The sequence below is a fragment of the Musca domestica genome, unplaced genomic scaffold (assembly GCF_030504385.1).
Source record: "Musca domestica strain aabys unplaced genomic scaffold, Musca_domestica.polishedcontigs.V.1.1 7, whole genome shotgun sequence".
NCBI classification, from domain to species: Eukaryota; Metazoa; Arthropoda; class Insecta; order Diptera; family Muscidae; genus Musca; species Musca domestica.
Genome location: NW_026712383.1, coordinates 25,516,439 through 25,527,599, shown reverse-complemented (window position 1 = coordinate 25,527,599; position 11,161 = coordinate 25,516,439). Strand labels below are relative to the sequence as shown.

Below are 11,161 nucleotides of genomic sequence, written 5' to 3'. Positions count from 1 at the left end.
TTAAAGATTATTTTTTCAAGGCCCATCAGTTGACGAAACGTGGATTTTTTAAAGATTGTTTTTTTTAGCCCCATCAGTTGATGAAACGTGGATTTTTTAAAGAATATTTTTTAATATTTTTATTTTGTTTATTTGTTGTTTTGTTTAAAAGATTTATTAAAATATTCTAGTCTTTAAGAAAAATATGAAAAGGCGACCAAAAACCAATAGCATCAAAATCCACAATCGATTACCAAAAGTCATCTTTACGATGTTCACCACTGACAAAACTTGCCATCGATTTTTCTTGACTTTTCAACACCAAAAGTCGATAGTCGACCTAGTGATCCCTTACTGACCACAGCAGTCCGAATTGAAGTTTGTAAGCGTACGTTTGTGTTGTCGATGTTAAAGCGGGTGCGTTGTTCGTCATCGTCGTTGTTGTTTATAAATGAGAACAAAACGTGTGACGGCCGAAACAATTAACAAGAAAATAAAAAAAAACGAATAAAATACAACAAATCCCCATAATAAACAACAATCAACGACGGGTGAAATATAATCGACTACCTTTCGGTGGGAATAAATTGTGATTCTGTGTCATTATTTAATTAAATCGGGAATAATTCTATGGAAAAGTGATGAAATAGAAATAAATTGCATAGCTATAATAAAAATCATAATAGAAAAGAGAGAATCAATGCTAATTCTAAATCAAAGCCAATGAGAAGAAAATTAAGAATGTGATGATGATTTTCGGTATTTTTTGAAAAAAAAAGCAGGTTTAGTGATAAAGTGTTTTTTCCTGTGTTTTCGACCAAGTAGTTTGTGAAAAGCAAATTGGAAAAATAAAGAAAAAAATTTCCAAGAAATCAGGAAAAAAAGTGATTCCTTTGAAAGGAAAGTGTCCAATTGAAGTGAGTGTCTGTCGTGTAACAAATTGAAGTTGAATTTAATTTGGTGGCGAACGAGTAACACCACACGGTTACTCCGGCTAAACTGGCTGGCTGGCCTGGTGTAAATCTTAAACAACAAAAAAAGCAAGTTAAACATGGAGTAAATAAAAAGTGAAGTTTTGGAAAATCTAAATATAAAAAGTATTGAAAATCAAGGAAATTTGTGCAAATTAAAATCGTGTGTTCCCCCACAATTCCTAAAATTGTTTTTGGATTACTTTTGTTTTTTCGCCTTCTTCAAATCTCCCATCTTATCTGCTGCTCCGCACAAAAAAAAATCAGGTACCTACATAATATTATTACTAATATTCTAGGTTTATTAACTAATTATCCCCCACCTTTGCTTGTTATTGTTGCTGACGAGCAGACGGACTGGCTGGCCGTGTATTGACTTTTTTCTTCTTCATCTTCTCATTTTTTTGTATTCTTCAAAAGATTTTTTCTCGTTGTTATGTGTTTTACTATTATTTTTCTTTACATCGTCTTTCCAGCAGTACAAAACAAAAAAAAAACAAACAAAAAAGAAAAAGAACAGCATCCATCTTCCAAATTCACAATAAAAACAAAAACAACAAAGGAACCCATTGTTTTTGCGTTTGCGTCTGGCCGCTCCACTCGGTATAAAGGTTTTTTGTTTGTTGTTATTGTTTTTCGTTTCGTTTCCTTTGGCCAAATTGTTTACTTATTTTTTTTTTTTGTTGCTGGATATTTGCATAATTTTTATTTAATTCTCTGTGTGGTAAATTTGGCTCTCATGAGTGGTGGGTAGAAAATAAATCTTCTCTTCTACTTCTTCATTAATTCATTATTAAAATATAAACGTAGATGTTTTATTAATAAATAATTTACAAATAATAATAAATATTTTTTTATAATTTCTCTTCATAAAACTCCCTTTTCTTTGTTTGTTTGTGTTTTATTTCTGTCTTAAAACACCAAACATACCTTTTCTTGGCTGCTGGTGCTCTCTCTCTGTTCCCCTCACACACTCTCTCTCAGAGTTTATGTTTTGCTCCTTGTTGCCAATTCAATGAGAGCCTAATTTGTTATGCTTTGCTCATTGTTTACATCGTTGCCACCTGTGCCATAGGAATGCAACAATTTGTCTTTTGTGATAAAAGTAAATAAAGGTAGTTTTATTTGTTAAAATATTAATCTTATATAACATAATTTATAATAATTCATTTCATTATTGATAAGGTTATTTAAAATCGAAATCATGGGTAAAATTTCACCAAAAGGTATTATTTGGAGCAATCCATTTTGCAACATGAAAGATTTAAAAAATGTTTTTAATTGGAAAACAATTGTTAAATGACTAGTATCTCCAGGAAAGATAAAGGATATTATAGCATTTTGGAAAGGTTTGAGTGTCAGCTATAATTTGGCTCTTATTTTGTGGTCAACCATATAGGGATGTTTATGGATTTTGAGGGGTTTTATAAAAATAATCCATGTCTAAAATTTTGTTCCCGAAATCAGGAAAAATACCTCCATTTCTAGAAAAGAAAAATTAAATATCTAAGAGTTTCTACTAAATTAAGTTGTTAGCCCTTAATTTATATTAGTTTTTCAAACGACATTTTGGGGACCGATATCCCGGAAATCAGAAAAAAATATATCCATTTCTAGAAAACAAATTTTTATTAATTAAGTTAGACAACATCATATGTATTACTTTTAAAACGACATTTTGGGGAATTTCTTTTCAGCAGTGAGTCGGATATCCAGGTTAGAGAGCGAGCTATAATTTGGTATTTTCTTTGTAGACCTACAATGGACCCTTTTTCGATTTTTTCCCTTTTTAATCCATGTCCAATGTTTTTGTGAAATCTGGATCCACATATCTAGGAAAAAATTCTAAAAATAGGAGATATGGAAATTTCGTTACCCAGAAGCTCCCAGGATCTCCATTTATTAAAAAGTGGTGAAAAAATTGGAGAGTTGTTCCCAAAGAAGATATGACCTAAGGCGTCTTCTAAGAAGGTAAAGCCTGTCGAAGCTCCAAATAGGTCGAAGATTGCGGCGGAAAACTCCTGTTCAACTGCAAATGACGTATCGAAGAAGACAAAACCTAAGCAGTAATTGATCAATTATTGACTGCTGATTGAAGGGAATATTCGGTACAGCTAAATTTCCGATGAGGTCGAGCAGAGAGGGGTCATTACCAGCCACAACTTATCTTTTTTTAATTTAGAAATTAGGAATCCATTATTTCATAGGTTTCCAAGGAAAAGGTATGTTTTGGCTTATGTCTCAGATAAAATAGGGAAATCGCCCTATATTCCAAAAAATCCAAAAAATTTTGTCAAATCCCAAGATTTCGAGAATCCCATTATCCACTGATAAGATATTTTTTGTTCTATATCTCAGGAACTTAAAAGTAAACGCATACGCCAAAGCAAATTCAGAGAGGCAATTTCCTTTATTTTCCGTAAATTTTTGGCCTGTCGTACAAATTTCGAATGAAATTCCGTTTTTTTTAAACTTAGTTTTCGGCTGGCTTTTTCATAAAAGAATACAAAACTTTATGGGCCGAAATCGATCTATGACAACCTAAGCCTTTTTTTCTTGTTTTTTCTTGATGAAAAAGTCAGTCGGTTACTTATGCCAGAAAAAAATTATGCATATCCACCTTGACCTTACAACCTCTTATCACGCCCGTTGCGTTAGAGTTCTTTATAATCGGAAATACCTATTTATTTGTGCAATTTGCATGTCCTACCACTTTTCTGGGCTTATAAGCAATGCCCTGCGGTATGGCAACATTGTGCGCTCTGTGAAAATTTAGAGACAAAAGTAAACGGAGTTGCGAATTTCTTGTCTATCCCCCCGCAAAACAATTCGTTGAATTATGTATTAAAACTACAAAACAATTTTGACATTTATTACAACATTAAATTAACTCATACGCTTTGTTGTTGTTGGTATTGTTTTATTAAGTTAAATTATGCACAATCACACAATCAGACAATCCAAACATTAAACCAGAAACCCCCTCAAAACACAAGAGCAACAACAATGAAACAGCAGACATAAACAACAAACAAACCCCCATGAACACGACGGCGGCTTGCTTGTGTGTTTCTCATTGAGACACAGACAATTTTCGTTTTCATAGAGGAGGTAAGAGAGAGAGAGCACATTAAAATTTTATGGAGAATTTAATTTTGTTCTCTGACTTCATACACACGCTCTCTCTCACTCTTCTCCTTTGCTGTTTCTCAATAAGAATGAAGTAACTGTCAAAAAATACACAACACAAATGAAGCTAACCATTTGTCTGTCTCTCTCTTAAAAATGTATACAAAATCCACCATATCATAAGCTCTCCCTGAGAGCGAAAGAGACAACTGGTGGCTCGGGTTTAATTGAAAAGTGGAGCAAAGAAAGCGACATAAAGCAAAAACTACGAAATGTAATTTTTTCTGTGTCCATTGTCGATGCACATTCAGCAGCAGCAGCAGAAGCAGCAGTGTTTTGTGGAAAGAAAAAAATTAAATATTTTCAGTTTGTAGTCTACACAGCGAGGTTTAAAAGTGAAAAAGAACGATTCCAATACGACGGGAAACTAAATTTTATTAGAAATCCAAAGAAATTCAATTGTAAACGACTAGACTTGAAGTGAGCGAGTGAGTGAGTGATTGAAATTATGACAGCTGAAGTGGAAATCTATGCCAAAAAAGAACCCCATCTCCGTTCGCTGAAACAGTCAGGACATGTGGGTTTCGACAGCTTGCCGGATCAATTGGTAAATAAGTCAGTGCAAAACGGCTTCGTCTTCAATGTTATGTGTATTGGTGAAACGGGTTTGGGCAAATCCACAATGATGGATACCCTGTTCAACACCAGCTTCGAGTCCACACCCAGTTCCCATACCCTGCCCAATGTGAAATTGAAAGCGCACACGTACGAGCTGCAGGAAAGCAATGTACGCTTGAAGTTGACAATTTGCGACACCGTGGGCTATGGCGATCAAATCAACAAGGATGACTCATTCAAGGCAGTTGTGGACTATATCGATGCTCAATTTGAGGCTTATCTACAGGAAGAGCTGAAAATCAAACGTTCTCTGGTAGGTTGCCATGATTCACGTATCCATGTGTGTTTGTATTTCATATGCCCCACTGGGCATGGTCTGAAGAGTTTGGATTTGGTGTGCATGAAAAAGCTGGACAGTAAGGTGAACATAATTCCCATCATTGCCAAGGCCGATACCATTTCCAAGGCAGAGTTGCAAAGATTCAAGTCGAAAATAATGCAAGAATTGGCCAATAATGGGGTGCACATCTATCAATTCCCCACCGATGATGAGACTGTGGCCGAGACGAATCAGGCCATGAATGATCATGTCCCTTTTGCCGTGGTTGGCTCTACGGAATTCATTAAGGTGGGCAACAAATTGATTCGGGCCCGCCAATATCCCTGGGGCACGGTGCAGGTGGAGAATGAAACGCACTGTGACTTTGTCAAGTTGCGGGAAATGTTGATACGCACCAACATGGAAGATATGCGCGAAAAGACCCATACCAAACACTATGAGCTGTATCGCCAGAAGCGGCTCGAAGAAATGGGTTTCTCCGATGTCGATTCGGATAACAAACCGATTTCGTTTCAACAAACCTTTGAGGCGAAACGTTCAAATCATTTGGCTGAATTGCAGGCCAAAGAGGAGGAGGTACGTCAAATGTTTGTGCAGCGTGTGAAGGAAAAGGAGGCAGAGCTAAAGGAATCCGAAAAGGAATTGCATGCCAAGTTTGAGAAACTCAAGCGTGATCATGCCGAAGAGAAGCGAAAGTTGGAAGAGTCACGTAAGAAATTGGAGGAGGATTTCCTTGAGTTTACCAGGCGCAAGGCCCAGTTGGCCACATCACACCACACCCTGACATTGGGTAAAAGCAAAAAGAAGTAAGAAGTGAAATTCATGGAATTCACGGAAATTTAAGCAAAAGAAAAAGAATAACTACAACAACGCCAACACCAAAACAAACAAACAAATGAAGAAATTCCATTAACAAAGCAAAGCAGCCAGCCAGCCAATGATTGCAGCACAACAACACATAAAAATACATAGGTTTTTTTATTAGTATTTGTATTTTATAGAACGAACAAAAACAACAACAACAACATTTACATATTTAAAATGCTAGACGCATAATTGGAAATTATTCATATAAAAAATATAACTAAGCGAATTAACCTAAGCTAACATTTAGCCAAAGCCAGCCCCTTTGGCTTTTCTCCGCTATCCTGTCCTCACCTTTCACTATCACTTTTTGCCCTCTCACCACAAACCATTTTGGGAAACGAATTTTACCAATTTTGAAGTTCTGTTTTTGTCAATTCGATTAAATTGTTTCTATTTTGTTAATTTGAAAAAAAAAAAAAAAACGGAAAATAGAAATTAAGACAGTGGGTCTAACGAAATAAATTTATTTTTTTAGACCTTCGTACTTAAAATTTGCCGTAAAAATACTTAACAAAAAATTAAAGAAAAAATGGAAAATCACAGTGTTTTTAAAATTAAAGCATAAACCATTTTGGGAAACGAATTTTACCAATTTTGTAATTTTTTTTGTTAATTCGATAAAATTATTTCTATGTTGTTAATTTGGAAAAATGAAAACGGAAAATAGAAATCAAGACAGTGGGCCTCACGAAATAAATTTAATATTTTTTTTGGAGCTTCGTACTTAAAATTTGCCGTAAAAATACTTAACAAAAAATTAACGAAAAAATGGAAACGCGACCCTGTGCGATTAATAAAATGAATTTATTTTAAAAATTTGAAATGTTGAAGCAAACAAATCTAATATATGTTTTTAATTTTTTATTTTTTTTTTGTATATTTTCGAAGTATTTTTGCCACAAGTTTTCGTACAAATCGAAGCTCACCCCAAATACCTAGCCATTATCGAATCTCAAAAATTCGAAATATTTTCGATTTGCATTTCAATTTTTTTTCTTTATCACCTTTCAAAAAGAAAAATCTTCCCAAAATCCATTTGAAGGTATTATTAATTTAAAAAACTCTCCCGAAATGCTCAAGATTTTCAAATCTCTCGAATTATAACCAAACGCTCTATAAACATTAAATTTTCATAAAACAAAAGAATATAAATATTGTTAGTATTTTTTTACTTTATTATTTGAAAAGTAAAGTATTTTTTAAAAATATTGTTCCGCAACGTGTCACGCCTTTTTACCAAAAACCCAACCTCTCTGCTTTAAACTATATAAACCAGCCTAATTTTATCTTTATATCTACCTAGTTATTATTATTATTAATAATATTATTATTATTATTATATTATTATAGTTATAATATATTCCGAAATATATTAATAAATAATTGATATTTAACACGAACAAAATATGTAATAAAAAATATTAAAAAAAAATAAATAAAAAAATAATAAAAAGAGTTTTTAATACAAAAACAACAATGAAAGAATGTGGAGGGAAAGGATTGTCAGACACCAATAAAAAATTTCGAAATCTAGTTTCTGTGCCAATGATTCGGGGGAAGAATTGTCGGACACTATTAAAAATGTTTGAAATCTGTCTATCTATGATCTGTTATCTATATCTGTTATGATTATTCAAATGTTTAACCCCTTATGGAGTAAGTTTCGAAGGAATGGGTCAATATAGGTCATTTCGTATCGGACCTATATAAATATGATTTAAATATTGCGACATGCCAGGTTTGGACTATATTGATAACTTCCTTCACTTTATATGAGATATGTGATAATTTTTAGAAAATCTTAAAATGTGCGTGAGGTACCAGATATAGTCAACCGAAGTATTCCATTATCATACTTCATCTAATACAGATACAAATATTGATATGGGAAAAATTACGAGAAAATCGAATATTTATACCAATTTTTTTGCGAAATCATAAATTTCATATTCATCTCAGGTTTCTGTTTGAGAAAAATATTTAGATATACACTGCCTTTACACGGTGACATTTTTTAACCATGCCATTTTTTTTTGTTGGTAAAAGGTGTAGAGAGACAAGGATAGAAGAAAAAATGGCACGATAAGCCACCGCACAGGGTTACATGCCATTTTCTTTGCATTTCTCTTTTTGCTTCTTCTGAATTTTTTATGATTTTGACATTTCATATTTTTGATGCCTCTCTTTTATTGTGATGTGATGTTTTTAGTGATTGAATTGTATAGTGAATTATATGAAAATTAATCGGAAGTATTAAAAAGTAAAAAAAGAAAGTTAAAATAAAAGTTAATAATGCTATATTTAACACCTCAATAACTTTTTCCATCATTTCTTCTTTAGTTTCACACATTTAATTTTAAATCACTTCTTTATAAATATCTGTTACAAACAATTAGCTCTATACGAAATACTGAATAAAATAAAATGTCAGAAAAAATGGCAAGCACTATTATCGTAAAATGCCACCGTGTAAAGGCGCGAAGATTTACGCAGAAATTTTAAAAGAGAATTGATAAAAATGCCAGCTAAAAATTGCACCGTGTAAAGACAGTGATAGCATGGCGTAAAGAATCGCTGACTTGTTTCGCAAGTTATGACAGATATAAATACAGGGTTGCCCATATTCGACGGACCCATCTGGCAACGCCATAACTTTTGACAGAGATGTCACATCGCTTAATGACATACCGCGTTTGAAGCGTCAGGCTAAGCAGATTTTTACCATGAACCAATACACGCCAAGCGAGTGCTCTGAAATAGTTGAAATTTACATTCAACAGAACAAGTCAATTGTGAAAACTCAACGTGCTTTTAAAACATTAAAAAATGTGAGAAGTGCGCTTTCTAAAAACACCATTAAGCGTTTATACGAAAAATTTTCGACTGGTAGGGCTCTTTCTAATCCGAAGAGGCCATATAAAAGTCGACCAAGGCGATCGGCCGAGAATATCGCTGCCGTACGAGCCAGTGTTGAGAGGTCCCCAAGAACATCCCAAAAACGCCGTTCTCAGCAGTTGGGCATGGCTCGGTCCACTTTACAACGGATTATTCGCATTGATTTGCATTTGTTCCCGTACAAAATTCAATTGACGCAAAGAATGGCGCCTGCGGACAAGCCTCGTCGATTGGAATGGGTCATGGGTCCGTCGAATATGGGCAACCCTGTAAGTATTGAAATTTGTGTCATTTGTGGATGAGGTACCAGAATGTGTTGGCAGATATATATCATCTTCACAACAGATCTTGCGTTAGCAAAAATGTTTGTATGGATGAAATTTGAAGAGAGTTGAATGTTTATTACGTTTTTTTAGTCGTTTTGTTTTTCAATTCAAAATCCTGAGCCCTATGTGGGGGATGTACCAGAAGGAGTGCGCCGATATATTCCATCTTCACACCCGATTTTAGGTTAATAAAAATATTGTGAGGACAATCGGACTCTTACACCACATTTAATAGGAGTTATATTTTGATCCTTTGGGAAAGTGTTTGATGAAGTGGACCGATGCTGTCCATTTTTGCACATGCCTTAGCAATGATGAAAATATTAGGATTTGCAAAGGTAGAGTAAAATCGGATTATTCTTTCTCCTTCTGTGCAGAAAATTATTTTCTTTAATAATTTTTACCTTTTGTGGGGGATGTACCAGAAGGAGTTGGCCGCTTTGGCCCATCTCCGAACTCGATCTATGTTTGACAAAAATTTTGCTATGTACCAAGTTTGGACCAAATCGGATAATCACCAGCGCACACCCCAGCCAGTCGGACGGATGGACATCGCAAGATCGACTCCAAATGTCCTGAAATGGATTTGGTCAAAAGAGACCTAGGGTCTAAAACTTTTATTTGAGGCATGTTTTGGCCCACTTCAATATATACCCTCTCCAGCCATATGGCTGAGGGTATAAAAAGCAAACACATACTTTTCACTTATGAATGTAATGTTTTCGAATGTAATTTTCTTTAAAACTATTGTACCTAGAGAAATGGTTTATTCTAAGATTTATAATGAAATTTTGTATGGAATATTTCTTCTTTTGACACCTTTCGCCTAAAACGAAATTTTATGTTTCTTCGAATCGGCGATTCGAATCAAAAAAATTGGCAATATTTTGGGAAGAATGTTTTGTCAATATTTTTGTCTTTGACAACATCCTTCTAAAATGATGCTTTGTTGAAGATTTTTGCATAAATTCGCATAAAGTTCAGCTTTAAGCCTAAAATGATTTTTTAATGCATAGGATTTATTGGCGTTTAGATGCGATTTAGAAACTTGAGGTCTTCTACGACCTATAGTAGAATTTTGTAACAAATAATTTTTTGAATATTTTGACTTGTTACGATCCCGTTTAAAGGGACTTTTTAACAATATTTCCAAAAAAGGACCATACAAAACCCTTTGTTGGATGATTTTGTTTCGATATAAATTTTTCTCGTTTTCTTATCTGAAATATAAGCGGATGAATGGATACAGTGAATCTATATCCGAACAAATCCAAAATTGTGCAATAGGGGGAACTTGCACCTCGCCTCCTCTATTTTGGTCACTTCAATGTAAACTTAAAAAAAAAACGAGGCACGTGTCTTCTTATTTACCTCTAATTTCATAATTTGCTGGGTTTCCCCGTGATTATGGAAAAAAATCATTCAGGATGTTAGAAACATAAAAAAGGTTATGAGAAGAAAGAAATTTCCAGTTGTTGAGAAGAAAGAAATCGATAAGGGATAGCCAAGTTAAATTTTCAAGAAACTGCAGATTTTTTGTGGATTTAATTCTTCAGGTGAGAAAGGAAATTTTGAATCTGCGGATGCTCGAAGTGGAAAAGGTAGATCAAAGATTAATAGAAATGGTAAACCTGTTCGTCCCAGAACACTCCTAGAAGTTTCAATGATGTTTCTCGATTCTACAAAGTATTTCGATTTGAATTTCACTATAACCCCTGTTCAACTGCCCAAAAGTGTAATTGTTTTGGGTCGACTAACCCAGAATGGTTTGGAGGGCTTCGATATCGTGCACATTGTTGGACCAAGTAACGAAAAATGAGAAGTGGCGAATAATTCTGTTAAATAAATCGATTTTTACACACATCTCTGTCTTCCCCCTCATTCTCTGGAATATAAATTTTTTCCAAAATCATTTTCAAAATCTCAACACATGTTTCCCACATGTTTGGCTAGCTATTAAAGCTGAGATTTTATCATATGAACTCATCAGCATCAGCGCGTCGTAACCACAACTTTGTACGCTGCTGGTGATATAG

General features: G+C 34.1%; 2 protein-coding genes across 4 annotated transcripts in view; both read left to right on the top strand.

The window, feature by feature from the left end:
- The first annotated feature begins 338 nt into the window (after positions 1-338).
- Positions 339-11,161, top strand: part of LOC101888784 (disintegrin and metalloproteinase domain-containing protein 10) — a 315,601-nt gene continuing 304,778 nt past the window's right edge. For all 3 annotated transcript variants that reach the window (XM_059130065.1, XM_059130064.1, XM_059130063.1), the window contains exon 1: positions 339-1,217. The gene's annotated coding sequence lies outside the window, so the exon portion shown is untranslated. The remainder of the gene's footprint in view (positions 1,218-11,161) is intronic.
- Positions 4,364-5,994, top strand: LOC101892749 (septin-2). The gene has a single exon (XM_005189367.4). It carries the CDS (start codon positions 4,588-4,590, stop codon positions 5,845-5,847), a length of 1,260 nt encoding a protein of 419 aa, XP_005189424.1. The 5' UTR covers positions 4,364-4,587; the 3' UTR covers positions 5,848-5,994.

What these genes read in the sequence shown, in the direction of transcription:
- LOC101892749 (XM_005189367.4), top strand. Translation starts at nt 4,588, where the DNA reads ATGACAGCTGAAGTGGAAATCTATGCCAAAAAAGAACCCCATCTCCGT.